The sequence below is a fragment of the Pleuronectes platessa genome, chromosome 14, assembly GCF_947347685.1.
Source record: "Pleuronectes platessa chromosome 14, fPlePla1.1, whole genome shotgun sequence".
Lineage (NCBI taxonomy): Eukaryota > Metazoa > Chordata > Actinopteri > Pleuronectiformes > Pleuronectidae > Pleuronectes > Pleuronectes platessa.
The window spans coordinates 13,566,162-13,586,966 of NC_070639.1; the positions used below are offsets into that span (position 1 = coordinate 13,566,162).

The 20,805-nt window shown below is 41.8% G+C and overlaps 3 protein-coding genes across 7 annotated transcripts in view; 2 read left to right on the plus strand and 1 right to left on the minus strand.

Moving 5' to 3' along the window:
• Positions 1-1,352, plus strand: part of lrp2a (low density lipoprotein receptor-related protein 2a) — a 46,368-nt gene extending 45,016 nt beyond the window's left edge. Inside the window, exon 78 of the mRNA XM_053439534.1 lies at positions 1-1,352. Within this exon, the coding sequence (XP_053295509.1) occupies positions 1-171 (171 nt within the window). The 3' untranslated portion in view covers positions 172-1,352.
• rdh1 (retinol dehydrogenase 1) lies at positions 207-7,335 on the minus strand. 2 transcript variants are annotated; one of them, XM_053439541.1, is made up of 6 exons: positions 6,989-7,335; positions 6,639-6,901; positions 5,122-5,452; positions 4,051-4,309; positions 1,930-2,093; positions 207-1,439 (listed from the first exon to the last, which is right to left on the minus strand). In XM_053439541.1, the coding sequence occupies exons 2-6, from the start codon at positions 6,639-6,641 to the stop codon at positions 1,213-1,215; spliced, it is 984 nt and encodes a 327-aa protein (XP_053295516.1). In that variant the 5' UTR covers positions 6,642-6,901; positions 6,989-7,335; the 3' UTR covers positions 207-1,212. The 2 variants fall into 2 exon arrangements, with proteins under 2 accessions (XP_053295516.1, XP_053295515.1); XM_053439540.1 differs by having other exon boundaries at positions 6,639-7,335.
• Positions 5,341-20,805, plus strand: part of abcb11a (ATP-binding cassette, sub-family B (MDR/TAP), member 11a) — a 23,362-nt gene continuing 7,897 nt past the window's right edge. Inside the window, exons 1-28 of one of the 4 annotated variants that reach the window (XM_053439536.1) lie at positions 5,341-6,062; positions 8,113-8,217; positions 10,865-10,955; positions 11,037-11,049; positions 11,164-11,212; positions 11,993-12,231; positions 12,312-12,396; positions 12,494-12,627; positions 12,708-12,879; positions 13,301-13,425; positions 13,527-13,701; positions 13,798-13,911; positions 14,009-14,119; positions 14,207-14,332; positions 14,418-14,621; positions 14,712-14,882; positions 14,976-15,165; positions 15,867-15,939; positions 16,040-16,148; positions 16,249-16,419; positions 16,506-16,610; positions 17,110-17,271; positions 17,502-17,705; positions 17,804-18,045; positions 18,146-18,302; positions 18,392-18,589; positions 18,673-18,879; positions 19,147-19,293. In XM_053439536.1, the coding sequence (XP_053295511.1) occupies positions 10,907-10,955; positions 11,037-11,049; positions 11,164-11,212; positions 11,993-12,231; positions 12,312-12,396; positions 12,494-12,627; positions 12,708-12,879; positions 13,301-13,425; positions 13,527-13,701; positions 13,798-13,911; positions 14,009-14,119; positions 14,207-14,332; positions 14,418-14,621; positions 14,712-14,882; positions 14,976-15,165; positions 15,867-15,939; positions 16,040-16,148; positions 16,249-16,419; positions 16,506-16,610; positions 17,110-17,271; positions 17,502-17,705; positions 17,804-18,045; positions 18,146-18,302; positions 18,392-18,589; positions 18,673-18,879; positions 19,147-19,293 (3,732 nt within the window). In that variant the 5' untranslated portion in view covers positions 5,341-6,062; positions 8,113-8,217; positions 10,865-10,906. Of the gene's footprint in view, positions 6,063-8,112; positions 8,218-10,125; positions 10,708-10,864; positions 10,956-11,036; positions 11,050-11,163; positions 11,213-11,992; positions 12,232-12,311; positions 12,397-12,493; positions 12,628-12,707; positions 12,880-13,300; positions 13,426-13,526; positions 13,702-13,797; positions 13,912-14,008; positions 14,120-14,206; positions 14,333-14,417; positions 14,622-14,711; positions 14,883-14,975; positions 15,166-15,866; positions 15,940-16,039; positions 16,149-16,248; positions 16,420-16,505; positions 16,611-17,109; positions 17,272-17,501; positions 17,706-17,803; positions 18,046-18,145; positions 18,303-18,391; positions 18,590-18,672; positions 18,880-19,146; positions 19,294-20,805 lie in introns of those variants that run through there. The other 3 variants (XM_053439539.1, XM_053439535.1, XM_053439538.1) reach the window with 3 other exon arrangements.

Genomic DNA, 20,805 nt, shown 5'->3' on the forward strand with positions numbered 1-20,805 from the left:
ATGAAAGACGAAAAGCCTGTGAGCAGCAGCGGGGGCTCCTCTGCCCCGGAGCCCTCTCCGTTCACCCCCCCCGCCAAACCCCAGAGGAGGGATCGTCCGAGCACCTTTTCACCGACCGAGGACACTTTCAAAGACACGGCCAACCTCGTCAAAGAGGACAGTGACGTATAACCCCCTCTCTCACAGACAGGGGGGGAAAAAAGACACACTTTGCACAGAATTTATTTTTTTATGCAGCCTGTGTACAAAACTCAAATTGTCCTAGAAAAGAGAGATACATCGCTACAGAATGAAGATAAAAAAAAGTCTCGTGACCATGCCTTCTGACATTTCTTATGCCAATTCTTGTGTTAATGTTCTTTTCTTTATTCTGATGTACAATATGTATATCTTTGCACTGACGCTGCTGATAGAAATGTTAATAAATATGTTTGTATATTTGTAAATTTGAACAGAAAGATTTTGTCAGAAAATATCTTTGAAATAGATCCCGCGCATAGATCAATGTAAACACAATAACACGTATAAAAGCATTCTGAATGTACAGAATTTATATGATCAAAGGTTATTAGTGTCGCATGATGACGTTTTTGCCACTGAACAAAACTGAGGATGGATTTTGTTCATCTGTCACGTTTATATACCTCATTTCAGGGCTGAAAAATTCAAGTGAACTCATGTGGATTCTAACTCATGAGCCAAAACAAACATGTGAAACATACTTAACGTTTCCTTAATCTCACACCTACATTCCCTGACTTTGTGACTTTGAATCAACGTGATCATTTCGTTTTTATCTCTAGTAACGATATTGGAATAATGGCCAAAGTAGTTTGGGACAATACTTGAACACGCCCCGTGTATGTTGCATGGAAATTAATTTATGTAGTCGATGATCTGGGAGAGCGACACATGACCTGAGGATGTAGAGAGTCATTTTATAAACAAGGTGAATGAATCCTTTGCAGAATGATCTGTTTTGTATCTTAATGAGGACCAATTAAAAGTCTACCTGTGATCATGGAGAAACGTGTGGTTTAAATACTGCTGCTGAGACGTGAATGAATAAATTTACTATTTTGTAACAAAGTCCGGGTGTGTTCTTTTTTATTTGTATGATGTTCATTCTCTTGTTTTCATACATTTACTCCGCTCACGTTCAAAAAATCGGTGGGTACCACGGGTCAGTAGTTTTAATCTAGAGCTTGTCTTCTAAATTTTTCTCGTATCTTTGGGCGAAGGAAGAAGCATGTTGATGACAAAGTCTGAAACAAATGATGGCAGATAGGACAGAGGGATCCAGAGGAGCTTGGCGTCCCAGCCGGCACTGTAACGGGCCCGAGGGAATCGAGCGGTCAGCGCGTGCTCCATGCACCTGGTCACCTTGGAGAGGTCTGGACTGCACAGTAAACCCATGGAGAAGCTCTGAGCTTTCAAATCTGATCGAGAGGAAAGAGGAAATCATTTAGAAGTATTTCGCGGTTAAAGCCCTATGGGACAAATTGTAACTTGTGAATATGGGCTATACAAGTAAAATTTGATTAATTGAGTGATTGATTGATATTCCTATATATTTATATATTTTTTTTTTTTCTGCTGTTTTTATAATATATATACAGTTTATATTTTTTTGTACTTTCCACTCCAGCAGCACAAGAACACTTTCCTACTGGACACTGGCACAATCACATCCTTGCATTCCATTCCTGTATCTATAAATATGCTCTCCGTATGTGATTTATGTATGTATGTCAGTGATGTGTTAAGTGTACAAGCTACTGGATGATCTGAATTTCCCTCGGGATTAATAAAGTATCCATCCATCTATCTATCTATCTATCTATCTATCTATCTATCTATCTATCTATCTATCTATCATCTATCTATCTATTATGAGACACTTGCTGAAGGAAATTCACTTGCACTGACATTCTTCAAGGTACGTGGCTCCGTACGAGGCTTGAACATCTTGAGGCAGGCGAGTCCACAGCCTCCTCAGGTCGGCCTCTATGAGATCCAGCCGTGTCACAGCTGTTTGGAAGAAACCAGGCTCGATGATGCTCACTTTCACCCCAAAGGCCTTCATGTCCTTCCTGGACAGGAGAAACAGACGATAGCGTTTCTTTACTGCAACAAACGTTTTTCTAACTTCTGTACATGTTTCTTTAAAAGCAGGTTTACTAAAAGCCAACATTTTACAGCTGTGGTGTAAAGTAAATAAGTTAATTTACTCAAATCATTCACTTAATGTTCAATGTGTACGATTTAGGTGAAAGGGATCTATTGGCAGAAATTGAATATAAAATAATTCTAGTGATGTATTCACTAGTGTGTTTCATCTGAATTGTACAAATTGTTGTTTTCTTTGGCCTAGAATGGTCCCTTATATTTCAATACTTAAATTTATACAGGTGCTGGTCCTCTTTATGGAATTCGCCATTTAAAATAAAGTGTTTAAAGTGAAGGCTGCCACAGGTTCTCTGTCGTGTTTGGAAGGGGAGGGTGAGGTGAGGGTGCAATATGAACTTTCACCACTAGATGTCACTCAAATCTACAGACTGAACCTTCAAATACAATCTGGCATAAGTGTATACTCCTACTTTACTTGAGCATTTCTATTTTCTGCTCCATAATTCTTTCTCTTGTGATTTAAAAAAAAGTATCGCTCTAATCCTTCTCCAGTACAGTTATTTCCTCTGCAAGGTGGGTTTCCTTCTGTGTTTGTTTGTTGTTAGGATTATACAAAAAGCACTCAACTGATTACCATGACTTTTAGTGAAGGTACGGGAGCTAATAAAGAACCTGTCCATCTTTTGGTGTGGATCTGGATCAGGGGGCAGATCCAGGATTTTTATTTTTATTCACTTTCTTTAAGGTTGTTTTGTTTTTATTTTTCAACATTTTCGTTGATTTCTCAGATAGTAATTCATGGATCTCGAGGAAAAAGACAAGTCACGTTTCTTCAACAGGAAAATATGACGATTTGAAATAAAACACAATGCTCTGTTAAAGATGAAATCATTGGTCTTATCCACAGATATAAGTTGTTAGCTGTTATAGCAACTTTTTTACATTATTTTATTCAAGCAACCCAAAGAGGTATTTCATAGAAACCTATTGTGACAACCCCCCCGCTCCTATTCTGTTTGTCTTGGTTGTGCTCTTTCCATTCCAGGAGGTGGCAGCAGAGTGGAGGTCGTCAGGAGGTCTACCTGGGTGGGTGGTCTCGAGCCTATAGCCGGCTGGCTCAGTCTCTTTCTCTCTCTCTCTCTTAGTTCCCACAGGTTTGGGTTTTGTTTGTTATTTTCTTTCAGTTTTCAACCTGTTGTATCTTCCACTCACTCATGCACTACTTAACATTACCGACATCTTGTTTTCTTCTTTTGGTAAATAGTTTGATTTAATAAACTCATTATTGATTGTCAACCATTGGTGTGTTCTCCTTCCCATTTCTGTTTTTTTGAACCGTGAGCCAGTTCAGACAATATACTTAGAGAAATGTCAGAAAAACGAAGACATGTTTGTTTTTCCGGATCACCCACCCAACTGTTTACAAAGTTGCTTCAAACCAAATATTGCTCCTCTGAAATAACCTGTCAAAGTTGTCAAGTGTGTGTCGACATGCTGTGTACTTTCTTTGTTGACTCAGTTCAAACATTTACTTTGACCCGACCGAGTGATAATCAGAATTACAGGGCTGTAAAACCTCATATATAAAGTCAGAGGCCTCGGGTCATTGTTCTGGACTCTTATTGTCTCTAGAGATATAGTTTGATTATCTTTTATCTGCTGCAATATATATATATATATATATATATATATATATGTGGTCTTTTATTTCATGTATTTGAACAAAATGTCATTTGGTCTGTTCCTCACATCGATCTCTGTGTTTTTTAACACTAATTATTAACAATTTGACTTCTCTACAAACGCCCCCTTGGGAAAAGTTAATCTTTAGCCTATTGGACACGACAGGTTTGTTTTGTTTCTACCGACTTCTCTAAAGCATGTTAATGTTGGCATCATGGGGTGATGAATCACGTCTACCTGAGGCTGTCAGAAAAGGCCTGCACTCCAAATTTGGAAAGGCAGTAACCTCCACCAATCATAGACAGTCTGCCCAGAACGCTGGACACGTTCACCACCCTGCCCTGGGCTTTCTTCAGCAGCGGCAGCGTCTGGAGCGTCACCTCGATGACTCCAATCAGATTCACATCCAAAACCTTTGTGAAGTCCTGCAGATCCATCCACTCTATTGGACCGATGGGTATGGACCTGCCGGCGTTGTTCACCAGCCCCCACAGACCTGCAGAGAAAAGGCCACAGGGATCAGCTTCTCTTCTTTATTTCTCTTTTGTAAATAATTTCATCCAAATTGCATGAATTGTTGTTTACTTTAACCCTAGTATGGCCCCTTTATATACAAATACTTTATATTTACATCAGGAGTAGGTCCTCTCACCAGAGGCCGCCATGTTTTTTTTACAGTAGCCAAGACTGGACAAACTAAACACCTTTTGAGTTTTATTGACAACTGAAGGCTAGGAAAGGTTCTCTAGGATCCACAGGGGAGGGTGTGGTGAGGGTTATTCAGCTGCAACTTGCAACTTCTAAATGATTGCAAATTTTAAATGAAAAAGTGCTCTTTTTAGATTCTGTCATTCCTTAATCATGACACACACACACACACACACTCACACACACACACACACACACACACACACACACACACACACTCATATATAGAGAGCTTGTTTAGTACAGAGGGTTTATTGTTCAAGTAGAATTGCAACACGGTGGGCAAAAAGGGTAAATCTACAGTAAAAATTGAGCTACGTGGAAAAGCTTGTAAAAGTTTTAAATGAAGTCAGGATTATTTCATTGATCTGTAAAACTGATTTATGTGTAAAGAAGCTTTACTCTCTCTAAAAGTTAAAGTGCTATCCTCATGTGAAGGATGAGTTGATGATGGGATGGTCCAGGCTGCCTTATCTCCCCCAGTGCCTCACTCTGACTGGCACCCCCCTATCTGTGTGTGTGTGTGTGTGTGTGTGTGTGTGTGTGTGTGTGTGTGTGTGTGTGTGTGTGTGTGTGTGTGTGTTTGTGCATCCGGCCCACCTCGCTCTCCGACCTCTCTGCTCACCAACTCCACCGCCCTCCCGATGCTCTCACTGTCTGTGACATCCAGCAGGAGGGTCTTCAGTCTGGACGAGGTCGCCGCTGCCAAATCGGCTGCACCTTTCTCTGTGAGACAAGCTGCTATCACGTGGACACCTTTTCTGTCCAGCTGTCTGGCCAGCAGATTCCCAAAGCCACTGTCACAGCCTGTGATCAACACGTGCTTCTGGCCGAAGCCCCCGACCCTCTGGGAGTCTCTGATGTACCAGCGGATGGCAGCGAGAGCGGCCAGAAGAAAAGCAGATGCTAAGACCAGATGTGACAGGGTTTCCTAAAACACACAACTCACTTTGAATTCGCGCTCTGACTCATCCGCGCAACAAACGTATACATGCAAATGGTGCAAACAGAAAGAATCAATATGTAGTTAAACTGTCAGTTGACACCTGAAGGGGGAAGAATGAGGTTCTTAAAAGCGTAACATCCATGCTCCCCCGCGATGAACATGTATGTAAGTTTGTCTACTTTCCAACAACATGATCAAACATTATGAACAAATAACCTTCACTTCTGCACTGTACATTCCCTCCTCATTAACATAGATCCTTATTGGGAATGAGGAGCAGGGATCTGCAGCAATAAAACAAACCCATCCATCCATTATTCATACAACTTATCCTCTGAGGTTTGTAGGGCAGACCCCTGGTGACATTAGGCAAGAGGTGGGGTCCACCCTGGACAGGTCACCAGTCCACCACAGGGTTGATATACAAAGACAAACAACCGTTTACACCTACAGAATTAACCTAAGTTGCATGTAACTGTGGGAGGAAGGAGAACCTGGAGAAACCCCACTCAGCCACAAGAAGAACTCCACACAAAAGGATCCTGGACAAGCTTCAGGCAGCCGGTCTTTATTTGCCCCGCCTCCATTACTGCAGGTCAGTTTAGCAGTTTCAGAAACAAAGCTTGAGCCAGCATCATCACAGGCCAAACAAACAGCAGCATCAGAACAGACACAGCAATAAGTCATACACATTAAAGAAGAATTGTACCACACATCAAGTTCATTTTTCAGTATTTAGATGATGGGATGAGTTTGAGTCCACTACACTCTTCAACACAAATTGACCAGAGACAATACAAGATTTTTGTTTGTGGGGGTCAAATTATATAAAATAAACACGCCTTGATTATATTTTTGTGTTATTTTCTACAACACAAACCTCACCACATTTACCTGCACTGCGCCGGGTCTCCGCAGTGGAAATCCCCAAAGTAGGCAAGAGAACCTTAAAGCATTTCTTTCCCCCGCTTGACCACCAGATGGCACCAATATAAAAAGATAAATGGTTCTCAAAGCATGTGCTCCTTAGTTTGACTTGAATAATGAAAACAAGTTAATATTCACCTTACAGATGTTTGAGTACTTCCAACTAGCCTCAAGCCACAGTTAACACAAATCTCATTTATCATAATAATAATAATAATAATAATAATAATAACAGCACACATACCATGGTTGCAGTTGTTCCGATAGAGGTGTGTCTTCCCGATCCAGAAAATGTATCAAATGTGGTGAAGATCCTGTCTCGGTCAACACTGGACCCTCCGCGAGAAACTTAAGTTTATCTGACTTCCGTGCGTCTGCAGACTCAAGGTCCATATGTTGATGTAACTGTTTCACCAGCACACGATTGTGTAATAGACTACACCAGATTACATGACCCCTGGATTTGATAACTCCTGTCCCCTTTACCTCAGATGCCATCTGAAAACACTGTGAATCGACCCAAAGGTTACAGAGCAAATGTTGATTATGGTCTTTTATATTGAAAACAAACAACGATCGAAGGAGCAGGTTTACACAAGAGGAGTGGAGACAAAGTCCATCAAGACCAGGAGCCCACTGAGGTCAGCAGGAAGAAGCATCTTAAAGAGACAAAATTCCTCCGGTTCTGGCCCCGACCCTGCTCTCCGTCTCAAACCTGCTGTCCTGGAAACTAGCAGACTCGACTCGACTTGGATATAACCTTCTGGAGCTGTCACCTCTACCCTCATCACTCCTGCCTCAGCCTAAAGCTCCTGGCTACCCACTACCAGCTCCAGCTCTCCCTGAACTTCAGCCTGGAAATAATTACCTTTCACCTACTCCTATCTCCCTCTCTGTGTTTTTACACCTGGGTTCGCCTGTCCAACATCCCACTCAACAACATTTACCCCAAGAAACCACATTTAAATTCCCTAGCTCTAGATTTTTATCTGGATCTGGACCAAATTGCACACTCCCATAAATGTTAGGCCCCTTAACAGGCCATATTTGTGTCCATCAAAATCAATCAATGATTTTCTGAAAAATCCACAAATATGTTTAAATGAATCGCACATTGTTAAAGAAATTGAAAAACAATTCAAATCCTAGATCCACCCCCTGATCCAGATCCGCACCAAAAGTGAATGGGCTCTTCCCTGAACCATACCTAATCCTTCCACCAAGTTTTCTCATAATCTGTCATTTAGTTTTTGTTTAATCTTGCTTACAAACAAAGCAACAGAGAGGGGTGAAGACGTAACCCCTTTGGCGAAGGTAACACAATGTAAAAAAAATTATAATAGCTCTAGCATCCAGGGTATTGAGAGAGTTTGAAAAGACAAAAGTCAACAAAATGCAAACATTCGTCATTGAAACATTCACCTATAGCAGGGGTGTCCAAACTACGGCCCGCTGGCCACCTGCGGCCTGCCATCCATTTTTAATTGGCCCGCATCAATGTCTAAAAATATAATATATTTAAAAAAATAGATAATAGCCGGCCTTTACTGTATGTGGCCCTCGGGACCTATAGGAACAAGATATACGTTGTAGTTGTTTGTCCGAAGATCGCAGACTTTTTGTCCTGCCCTGAGGATATCATAGTTACTCACAGGATGTGTCAGAACAAGTTCTTCGAAGACAGTTAACATGCAGATGATCTCAACCACTTTCTGCAGCAGAGAGGACACAACCGGCAGCTGGTGCAATTGGTGTTTTGGCCTGGCAGCGACAGCGATATAAGGATTTACTGGGGAGATCTGCAGCGATGAGCTCAATCAAAGGTGTGTTATTCACTGTACGTCCGTGTGATGATTTACAAATCTTTATAAAGACTGGAGCAGGACACAAACATGGGGAGCCTCTCCAGAAAGAGTGACAGAGCAGCTGCTTATTACCTCCGCAATGGAGGTTTTGTTTAACCCCTGGATGTTTGTCAGTTGGTTAGTATGTAAAGAAGATTACACAAAAAGTGCTCGAAAGATTAACATGCAACATTCTGGACGGATGTGGTAAGGGTCAGTGAAGGATTAATTCAAGTTTGGTGTGGATTCAGATTAGGATGTGGATCAACATGGTGAAATAACAAAAAAAAATTGGTGACATTTTCACCAATTTCTCTAGGATTAATTCAATAATTGATATATCTGTTATCTAAAAGATTTAAAGAAGATACAAAGGGACTATATTGGAATTTGGCAAAGAAGCAGATTTTCAGGGCACAATCAAAGCAAAAGTAAAAGTCCTTTATCCGTTATGTAAAGGTTCACATTCAAATTAAACTTTGGCGGATTATATGTCCCAACCTGTCATTCGTAGTCAATAAAATCTCTTAATGAATCTTTTTTAACTAACACATCTTAATGAAAAAATATGGTTGAGGTCTCAAATGAGGCTTACATCAGATATTCAAATTCCACCTTTGGGATACTAGTTGAGTTTAGACGAAATAAATTTACCTAGATGAAAATTAAGGATTTTTCCTGATCTGTGATAAAGTGCATTACCTGCCATTGTGAAAAAATTGACATCTCAAAGGAGCTAGGAAGAGAAAAACTCTGCTGGTGGCTTTATTGTGTTAATTTGCAATGTATTTGCTGTCTTTTTCCTTCAAATAGTTGCTTATTTGCATACCTCTACAGCTGTCGATGCAGTTAAGTTTTAGAACATATGTGGCTTTCTAAAGGTGGAAAATGGAAACAAATTAATTATAGTAATTTAGTAGATGTTTTGGGGGGGGTCAATGCCCACAAGAACAGTTAGTAGATGGCCTGGGTTCGGGAATTTGGATGTGGGTTTTGACCAGCCGCTCGAAGCACTTCATGATGGTGGAGGACAGTGCTACAGGGCGGTAGTCGTTTAAGCAGGTGATGGATGATTTCTTAGGTATGGGGATGATGGTGGCCTGCTTGAAGCAGGTGGGGACTGTTAAGAGATGTAGGGAGAGGTTGAATATGGAGGTGAAGACCTCCGCCAGCTGGTCGGCGCACCCCCTGAGGACGCGGCCTGGAACTCCATCGGGCCCAGATGACTTTTGAGGCTTCACTCTTTGAAGCTCTCGCCTCACATCAGCCATGGTCAGGGACAGAGTGCAGCCGTCTCGGTCCTCGGCCAGTCTCGCGGATGGAAGGGAGTTGGTTGCCTCAAACCGTGCGTAGAAGGTGTTGAGGTCATCAGGTAGGGAGGCGGCATGCTGATCATCACTGCTATTTCTCCCTTTATAGCCAGTGATGAGTCGCAGGCCACCCCACAAGCGTCGGGGGTCAGAGCTGAGGTAGTTGGATTCCAGCTTGTCCCTGAAGTCTCTTTTTCTATCTCTGATGGCCCTCCGCAGGTCACATCTGGACTTCCTCAAAGACTCCGGGTCACCAGATTTATAGGCAGAGGATCGTGCTCTGAGCTTAGCACGGACATTACCATTTACCCAGGGCTTTTCGTCAGGGAAAGTCCTGACACTGACCCTAGGGACGACGTCATCGATGCATTTGGAGATATATGAAGAGACAGTATCTGTGTATTTGTTAATGTCCCCATCAGCTGCAACACAGAACATCTGCCAATATGTTGTTTCAAAGCAGTCCTGGAGAGTGCTTATGGATTCAGCACTCCAGCGTTGAACTGCCCGAAAAACAGTTTTTTCCTGTTTTAGGCGTTGTCTGTAGGTTGGGATGAGCATAGTGGAGGCATGATCCGACTTCCCAAAAGCGGGGAGGGGTTTGTAGCTGCTCCGTATTTGCGAGTAACAACGGTCAAGAGTCTGGTCGCCCCGGGTGGGAAAGTTAATATGCTGATGATATTTAGGGAGAACTTTCCTCATATTAGCCCTAATGAAGTCACCAACAACAATAGAGACTGCATCAGGGTGTGCCTCCTCAAGTCTATTAATAACTCCGTACGTGCACGTTTTGTCTGCCTGCGGTGGAATGTAAACAGCTGTGATTATAACGGAGCTGAATTCACGGGGAAGGTAAAAAGTGCACACTTTTATCGATAGCAGCTCCAGGTCTTGTGAGCAGTGTGTAGAAAGCGCAACAACATCCGAGCCCCAGCGAGAGTTAACCATCAAGCACACCCCTCCACCTCTGCTCTTACCCGACTCGGAGGTTCTGTCCTGCCGGTAGATGGAAAAGCCGGCCGGAGTGACGGCGGAGTCAGGCACCATAGGATCCAGCCAGGTCTCCGTGAACGCCAGCACACAGCAGTTCGCGATGTCCCGCTGGAAATTAATCCGTGCGTGTAGCTTGTCCATTTTATTGTCCAGGGATTGAACATTCGTGAGTAGAATGCTTGGCAGCGGGGGATTGCAGCATCTCGTCCGAGATCTGCACAGGATACAGAAGTTTTAAATCACAGATGAAAAAATGCATCCCACTAATCTGCATGGCGAACGATTAAACTTCCAAATTATAATATTGATTATTTTTTCTACAGTTGCCAAGTAAGCACACACTTGCCTGAATCAGGAAGGTAAACATGAAGGAAGCGTTCAAACTTACACCGATACCAGGTGTCGATAAAGGAGGTGAGTGAGCTTCATTCATTGTGCAAAACTGATGCAAAATAATTACTTACAATTCTAAATATTGTTTCCCTTCTTCCTCAGCCGATCAAAATGGGTAAGTTTTTGTTAGGTGAACCTGACATATACATCAAATATACAACGTTTCAGACCACAATAGATTTGCTGTTGTCATGTTATTTATTCCCTTTGTAATTTACATGTTTGACAGAGATGAGACGAAAAAAGAAAATGCACTGAGCGTTGGATTCTTTCAGCTGGTAAGTTATTCAAATTTGGGTGTGAGCACTAATTTGACATTCACAGAACCATGATCCCAATCTTCATTTACCAAATTATACCAAATTGTTCAAAGCTGTATTCTAAGACATTATTTATGTGACTTGGTACATTCCAGTATGCTTTTGAGTTCTTTTGTGATGTAGTTATGATAATGATTTTAGTACTGTTATGTGCATGGAGAAAAACTTGCATTTTTTTTTTCAAAAACAGGGTGCAATATTCAGAAGATCCCTCTCTCTGCTCAGTTTATCACAGTATTACAGCAGAGTTACGGATGATGTTGAAAGCCACACTCAGGTTTATTCCCTTGTCTGAATGATAATTCATTTTTTAGACAGAATAGACAAAACCATCCAGTGAAGTGGAGTAACAAGTTCATTGGACTTGCCGTTTTGAGTTTGATGGACTTGAAATATGTAAATAACATACAACAAGAACTAGATTTAGAATAAACCTACCTTAAAACCAATGAACAAGTTCTCTGCTGCGTTTTCTTCGATTTTTTAAAAGTAAGATCAACTTGTCAAATTGTACAGTGTAGGTACTGACTGCAACGTGCAACTGTATTACATCTTAAGATATCTTTTTGCAAATTCGAGTCAGATTTTAACTTTTTTTTCAGCAGTTCTTGGCAAATTCTGTATCATCAGCAGGGAAATGCATTAATTAGTTAGTTAATAACTGAGTCCTTCAATTTCTACAATCTTAAAATATATATCCAGCATACAGTTTGTCTTCATTCCATTTTTTTCTTGCAGTTCCAGTTCGCCACCACGAAAGAAATCGCTATGATGGTGGTGGGGAGTTTGTGTGCCTTAGTACATGGCTCGGCGTCATCTCTCATACTTCTAGTGTACGGTTCTATGTTGGACTCGTTTGTGAATCATGAACTTGTGGTCCAAGAGCTCAAAGATCCAAACAAGATGTGCGACAACAGCACCATTCATTGGATCAATGGCTCAGTTTATGAAAAAGCTGAAACCACCACTTTCTGTGGGTGAGTCATGAGTTTATTCCTGATATGAATGTTGTTAAAGTGTGCAGGAGCTGTTGTTAACTGCTTTATTGATTTCACAGGACGGATATTGAAGCAGAGATTACCATATTTGCATATTACTATGTTGGACTTGGATTGGTAGCGCTGATATCTACTTATTTGCAAGTAAGTATTTCTCCTTTAATTTATTCCCCCCATTTTGCCTTAGTATAGTGTGGCACATTTCCTCTACTCATGGAAATCATTTTGTGGCACGGTGCAGATTACATTGTGGGTGTCCGCAGCCGCGAGTCAGATTGACAGAATCCGAAAGACTTATTTTCGAAAAGTCATGCAAATGGAGATTGGATGGTTCGACTGCACCTCTGTTGACGAATTGAACAGTAGGATCACTGAGTGAGTCTGGGGTCCCTGATATCAATGCACGGCTGTGAGAACGCTTTCCATAGCCTCTGTTGTCTTCTGTTTCTTTACAGTGACATGTACAAGATCAACACTGCCATGGCTGACCAGGTGTCGATTTTCATTCAGAGGATCTCCACGTTTCTGTTTGGCATCATGGTTGGATTCATGGGTGGCTGGAAGCTGACTTTGGTGATCATATCTATTAGCCCATTGATTGGTCTCGGTGCCGGACTCTTGGCTATGGTAGGGGTCCAGTTGGGAAAAATACATTGTGTTTAAACAGGGGCAGCCCTGTGGTGTGGTGCTTAGCACAGCAGGAAGGTTTAAAACCCGGTTCTGCCACTGTCTTTCTGTGTGGAGTTTGCATGTTCTCCCTCTGTCCCTGTGGGTTTTCTTCCTATTACTCCAGTTTTCTTCCCGCAGCCAAAAGACAAGTTAGGTCTGGTTGGGTTTAGGTTTATCAGTGACTCTCAATTGAAATTAGAGTTGTGAATTGGAGTTTGAGTGGTATTTTGTCCCCTGTGGTTTGCTCTCCAGGTTTTTATCTCCAGCTCCCTCAAAGGATAAGCATTATACATAATGGATGGATGGACAGACATCGTGTTTAAACAAAGAAGTGATATGTTTTTAATGTTTTGTGTCTTCTGGTTACTTTTTCCTGAAGGCTCTGACCCAGCTGACCGAAAAAGGGCTGAAGGCCTACGCAAAGGCAGGGGCAGTGGCTGACGAGGCCCTGTCCTCCATCAGAACAGTAGCAGCCTTTGGTGGTGAAGAAAAAGAAGCAGAGAGGTACTTTGTCATTTTCTAACAACTCAAAAGGTTTTCCTGTTTTGCATGTGATGATGGGAAAACTGCTTCTGCATTCAAAATGAAATGAAAATTCTGGACAGGTACGACAGAAACCTTGTGGAAGCTCAGAGCTTGGGTTTGAGAAAGGGCATGATCCTGGGACTGTTTCGGGGATACTTGTGGTGCATCATTTTCCTCTCTTACGCTCTGGCCTTTTGGTATGGATCCCAATTGGTCATCGAGACCAAGGAGATGACCGCTGGTAGCCTTATGCAGGTATGTAAATTCACTGCAACATCGGATACTTTTTCCAATTTTGGCCTTTCAGAAAAAGGGGCAGTTGTTTCACCATTTTCTGCTGTTTGTTTGCAGGTATTTTTTGCGGTGCTTATGGGAGCTATAAACCTGGCTCAGGCTTCATCTTGCCTGGAAGCCTTTGCTTCTGGTCAAGCAGCAGCAAAGACCGTCTTCGACACAATTGAGCGGGTAAATCATGATGATGTTAAAGACTTCATTACAGATACAATCCAGATTGGAAAGATCACATTTTAAGAGAAAGGTTCTTCTGCTGTTGTGTTCACAGGAACCAAAAATTGATTGTTTCTCCGATGAGGGTCACATATTAGACAAAGTGAAAGGTGACATCGAGTTCCACAATGTTACTTTCTTCTACCCGTCCCGGCCCGAAGCCAAGGTGATTTTCTTTGCCGAGCAGGTCTGACTGTCCACATCTCACTTCTCAAGACTAAACTCATTGACAAAAACCACCAATTTGTTACAGATTTTAAATAATCTGAGCATGCAGGTCAAAGAAGGAGAAACCACAGCTTTTGTTGGGGCGAGTGGATCTGGAAAGAGCACGGCAATCCAGCTCATCCAGAGGTTTTATGACCCAGATGAAGGAATGGTAATGATCTGACTGATGACACGTGACATCATTGGGAAGATTGAAGCCTTCAGTGTAGCATCACATCTGAAATTTGCATTCTCAGGTGACGTTGGACGGCCACGACATCCGCACTTTAAACATCAAGTGGGTCCGCTCCCTCATTGGTATTGTAGAGCAGGAGCCGGTGCTGTTTGCTACAACCATAGCTGAAAATATCAGCTTTGGTAAACCAGGAGCCACCATGGAAGACATTATCAAGGCAACAAAAGAGGCCAATGCCTATAATTTTATAATGGCGCTGCCCCAGGTATGTTTCGATAACACACATTCTGAACCTGTCTTAATGCAAACTATGAAACGATAACTAACCACAAAGGCCTTAATTAATATTCTACAGAGATTTGACACTTTTGTGGGTGACGGTGGAGGCCAGATGAGTGGAGGCCAGAAACAGAGGATCGCTTTAGCTCGAGCTCTGATCCGAAACCCTAAGATCCTTCTGCTGGACATGGCCACGTCCGCTCTAGACAATGAGAGTGAAGCTGTTGTCCAGGAAGCACTGGATAAGGTGAGGCACTCTGTCACTACACTACATGACACAACAAACTTCATTACCTCATTGTGTTTTGTGGAATAAAACAAAAAACTGGAATATTTGCAGGTGCGCATGGGCAGAACAACAATTTCTGTAGCCCACCGTCTTTCCACGATTAAAACTGTAGAAGTCATCGTTGCTTTTGAGCACGGGCGTGTAGTGGAGAAAGGTTCGCACAGTGAGCTGCTGGAAAAGAAAGGTGTTTACTTCACCCTGGTCACCCTGCAGACCCAAGGCACATCCAGCCAAACTAACGGTAGGCTTGCATTTCCCAACCTCAGGCTACGTTCACACCAAGAAAACCTGCTTGAGAAAATAATGTTAGGGCCTGCATTGTTTGGCATGTGTTTGTATGTAAAAGATAGAATTTGATGGGTGCTGGATCATTGAAATTTCTCAAAAGTTTGAACATAGAAGCATGCTCCTAAAGCTTCTGTTAAAGGATTTATTTGCCATGTTAAAAATTAAGTTCGTACAAATTTGACATGAAACTAGTGGAATATATGCTAATAAGCTTTGCTTGTTGTAGTCCTACATTTTAAACGTGACATCACTGACTTTCTTTACTGGTCAAGAGGGCACGCAATAGGTCCAGCTAATAGTGAGTGCCCTCTGCTGGATCAAGAGGCGAACTACTTCTACATTTCGATATCTTCCCAGGGGGCTAGCTGAAAAAGTTCCTGAAAATGAAACTCAGACATTTGCGTTCTCTCATACAGCAACTAAAATGTTCGGACATCAGTGCATGTCTGTAAGCAGCGTATGTTGGAAATAAAACTACTGTAGGCCGCCCCCTCTGTATTTGTCGGCCTTTACCCACAATTTCCTTCCAGTCCCATGGTTTGTTGAAACAGCTCATTTCAAAGCGCACAGCAGGAGTCACAGGGTAATCCCCTTACGACACACAGGAAGGATGCTTCAGAAATTTTATTAAAGCCCTACTGATTTCTCCCCCAGATGAAGTCAGTCCTGCTCAGAGAGAGAAAGTTGATGTGAAAATGAGGAGTGGCAGCTGCAGATCCATTAAAAGGTATAAATCCAGGAAAAATAAAAAAACTGTCAGAAAAATTTGAAAAAAGATCATGATGCCAACATTATAATAATTGAATGTTCTGAAATTATTCTTTTAGGAATTCTGTTCGTCTACGGTCTCACAGCACTCTGTCAAGCCATGATATCCCTGATGCTGTATCAGGCAGCCTCAGTATATTTCCCAGCATTGAGATTGAAACAGAATATGTACTTTGTTTATTTTTATCATATTTTTTTAATATAATATTTGACTTTTATTGTCAATTATCCTGTGGGGATTAAATTTAATCAATGCATTTCTAAACAGAGAGATGAGAATGAGGATGATGACGATGAAAAAGTGGAGCCTGCCCCAGTTGCACGTGTCCTTAAGTACAACCAACCAGAATGGCCCTACCTGCTGCTGGGCTCGCTTGGAGCTGTTGTCAATGGCGCCGTCACCCCACTCTACAGTATCTTGTTAAGCGAAATTATTGGTGTAAGGAATGCTCCCGAGTATTACAATTGATTTATACTCACTTTTTACGAAATTTTTATTGATTCCCTTGATCTTTGTCTTTCCAGACTTTTTCCATTCCCGACCTGAATAAACAGAGCCAAATAATCAACTGGATATGTTTTCTGTTTTGCATGATGGCTGTGGCTAGTTTCCTTTCACACTTTGCACAGGTTTGCATCATCATTTTCTAACAGGGAGATTCAGTGGGATTCATCCAACTGGGATTTATGTGACGGATGTACTTAATTTTTTTACCTTAAAACCGCAGCTTCAAAGTTAGTGAGTTCACTGACTTGCAATCGGGATAACGGGGCCCCTTACTAAGTGGGTAACTGGCAGTTGGCTGCAGCTGAAATGACCAGAATCTGATCCAGGAAGTTAAAGAATAACGCTAATCTGTAGATCAGTTTAAAAAAAACAGCGTTTATCTCCAATGTTCAGCAAGGTATCTATTAAAATATCAAAATTATTGTTGTTACAGCGGTAGCTCTTCTGGCTCTAGAAGCCCGGGATCTTGAGGAATTTCAGTTTTGTTTCAGTTTAGTGAGTGGGACTACACATTCAGAGCTCCGGTTTGTTTTAGGACAGGAGCATAACTGAAGTAAACTGTGTTACATGCTGCTGCAGAGAGCACGGTTGCTCAGTTAAAGTTTTGCTTTACTGTTCCAGGTATATGCTTTTTCCAAGTCCGGAGAGCTGTTGACCCGTCGTCTGAGGAAAGTGGCCTTCCAGACCATGTTGAGACAAGAGATCGGCTGGTTTGATGACCCTAGAAATAGCCCAGGAACTCTGACAACCAGACTAGCCACTGATGCATCCATGGTCCAGGGGGTAAGTGGCATTTGTTTAATCCTGTACCTCTATTTCACCTTATTTATAAAACAGTGGTTCAGCAGCAAAGACCACACCATCGGCAAGTTGAGTCCAATGATTATGAGCATTGATGTCTTTGCTGGGTTTCGGGGAAGGAGGTTGAGGTGTGGTCCTGCTCTTGAAACTCTGCTGGATAGCTTCAATTTTGATAATGTCTGTTTCACATATGGCTGGTTTGACTTTTGCAGGCAGCGGGTTCTCAGATTGGCATGGTCATTTACTCATTGACTAGCATTGGAGCATCTATTATCATTGCTTTTTACTTCAGTTGGAAGTTAGCTCTGGTAATCGGGTGCTTCCTGCCTCTTATTGGGCTGTCTGGAGCATTCCAAGCCAAAATTCTGACGGGTTTTGCAAATCAAGATATAAAGTCCATGGAAGCAGCAGGGCAGGTAGGCTCCTCCTTCAGATATGATATGAACATTTTCCACTTAGGCCCATTGATATTTATTCATTTCACTGTAAAAAATCATGTAATATCTGCATTCAGGTGTCCAGTGAAGCTCTTTACAACATCAGGACCATTGCAGGCTTGGCCAAAGAGAGCTTGTTTGTGGAATCATATGAGAAGGCATTGGAGCCTCCATTTAAATCTGCCATAAAGAGTGGCCATATCTATGGCCTCTGTTATGGCTTTTCTGAGTGTGTCATCTTCCTGTCGAATGCTGCTTCCTTTAGATATGGGGGCTATCTGGTTGTCTATGAGGGTTTATCCTCCAAGACAGTTTTCAGGTTAGTAAAACTTCACATTAATCAGATATTTTTCGGCGTCTATATTGATATTAATTTTCTGTTTTGTGGCATGATTACCAAGCATATGTTGTTCCTTCAGAGTGATTTCATCAGTAATTATCAGTGCGCAGGCATTTGGAAGATTTGCCAACTATACTCCAGAATATACCAAAGCCAAAGTCGCTGCAGCCCAGTTTTTCAAAATGTTGGACAGAGTTCCAAAAATCAGCTTGAGTCCCAAGACTGGAGAAAAATGGGTTCGTGAATTTACTAAATAAGATGGAATAATGATTAATTTGATCATGCTGTTACTTTGAAATGATGATGCCTTGTTATCTATCTTTAGGACAACTTCAGAGGTGAAATTGAGTTCCTCGACTGCAAGTTCACGTATCCAACACGGCCATATACCCAGGTTTTGAAAGGACTGGTTGTGTCGGTGAAGCCTGGTAAGACTTTGGTGTTTGTCGGGTGCAGCGGCTGCGGTAAAAGCACCAGTATTCAACTATTAGAGAGGTTTTATGACCCAGATGAGGGACAAGTGGTGAGTATACGGATTTAGACATCAGCACAAAATGAGTGTTGTCTATTTCAAAGCTATTGTTGATGTCATCTTTTTATTTTCAGAGGATTGACGGTCGCCTGTCACATAGAGTCAATGTGCCGTTCCTAAGAGCTCAGATTGGCATAGTGTCCCAGGAGCCGGTACTGTTTGACTGCAGTATAGCAGAGAATATACAGTATGGAGATAACAAGCGCATCGTCAGCATGGAGGAGATTGTAGAAGCTGCTAAGAAAGCCTTCCTTCATGACTTTGTAATGACATTACCAAATGTAAGTGCAAATACATTAATTACTCCCAATTTACGATTATCGGATATCCTCCAAGCTACAGAACAGCTACGGAATGGATTTAGTGTTGAGACGGTCAAATGTCAGTTGAATACCTAAAAACTCATGTATATACAGGTGTCTCAGTGACTTTATCACATGACAGGTCCAGATTTACCTCCACAATAAAAAGCTTTCTAAACATCACAATCGCAGACTTCATGACCTTTGTCTTTCTCCACTTCACCCACTCTGTTTATCAACATGTAGAAATACGAAACTCAGGTTGGTGCTCAGGGCTCCCAACTGGCAAGAGGAGAAAAACAGCGCATTGCCATCGCCCGGGCCATTGTCAGGAAGCCCAAGATCCTGCTCTTGGATGAGGCGACCTCTGCACTTGACACAGAGAGCGAAAAGGTGACACATTTCTTAACGCTATCAAACAACATAACACATAATGTCAGGTTTAATCGTGTATTTATTTGATCGGGACAGTTCTCAATAATTAACAGACAAAATACTATTAATGAAGAATAAAGAACTGTATAATCTCTGTAATTCCATAATAAATCTAAAATCCAATTTTCCTCTGACGTCTGTAAGGGAAATGTAACATGTGACCATAATATAATCATGTTTATGTATACTTGGATTGATCATCATTGAATCTCTAACAAATGTAACTTTGATGTTGCTGTTTCCTGTAGAACTGAGTGAGTGTTGGCCTGATTACTCCAGTCACAGTAATCTAATTAGTCCGGACACAGTGTGATAGTAATTAGCTATTCAGGCATTATGATTGATGTGAGGAACTACTTTGATGTTCCTTACACAAACTCACCTAACAAAGACCTTACAGCACGGGGGATTTGTGGTGGTTGTAGACACTAAGAAGGGATCTTGGAGACAGATGTTACACTCCAGGGGTCTGAGAGCAGGGGACAGGATACCCGTCACCTATTTCCTTTATATCAAAGAGGCTGATCAATAAGTTTGTTCCTCTCTAGGAGGAGCTTGAAGATGTTTGAAGTGCTGCTTCTCCTGTGTCATTAACTGTTTAACAACCCCCTCCCGAATGGGTGGGGTTAGCCAAATGTATAAATACCAACCACTGTCTTCTGTCTGTGTGCATATGACAAACTCAACTCTGTTGTATGTACCATGCTCGAGCATTAAATGTGTGACAATACTGTAAGAGAATTGTGTCTCGTTTCCTCCTTGCTAAAGGTGGGATTGTAGAAATTGCCACGACAATTTGGGGGCTCGTCCGGGATGCCTAACTCATTCACGCTTCAAACCATTCTCAAGACCAAGTTTAAATCTGCGCGCAGTCGGTGAGGGGATTTTCTTTTTATTAATTATTATTGCCCAAGACCCGAAGTCTACCTCTCCTGAAGGGCAAGTCGTAATCGACTCCCAGGGTGAGAAGAGGCTGCTTGTGAGATTATGGAATGAAGATTGTTCGATACGGCATCTGAAATTTTTCTTTGAAGGAGGATACAGTATTGAAGAGCACGGGGTGACGCGTGAGGTAGAGTGACATTACTTAGGGGTGATGACCCATTGATAAAGGAATTAATAAGAATAATATCAATTAATGTCATCTATGTGCTGGTAAGTGAGTGACTGCGAATTTAATTTAAATGGGGAAACTTAATAGCAAGCCTTTTACTGAAGTGTGTGATCTAATGGGATGTGCAAAAATTATGTGTGAGAAACATGGTGATGACTCCTGTAAACAGCTTCTGGTGTGGATAGAAAAGTTTGCATTTTCTGAGAACGGTAGTTTTCGTATAATTCAAAAACAGGCGCTACATGTTGAATTGGGAAAATATGACCAAATGAAGGGTAAAACTAAATAAATTAGATAGCATTGATAATGTGTGATTCAGAATTGTTAAATGTAACAGATAAGTAGTGAGCAGGGGT

Coding starts and splice junctions, on each gene's coding strand:
- rdh1 (XM_053439541.1), bottom strand. Junction 4,310..5,121: donor CAGAGAGGTCGGAGAGCGAG/GTGGGCCGGATG, acceptor TTTTCTCTGCAG/GTCTGTGGGGGCTGGTGAAC. Junction 2,094..4,050: donor GCCTTTTCTGACAGCCTCAG/GTAGACGTGATT, acceptor TCTCCTGTCCAG/GAAGGACATGAAGGCCTTTG.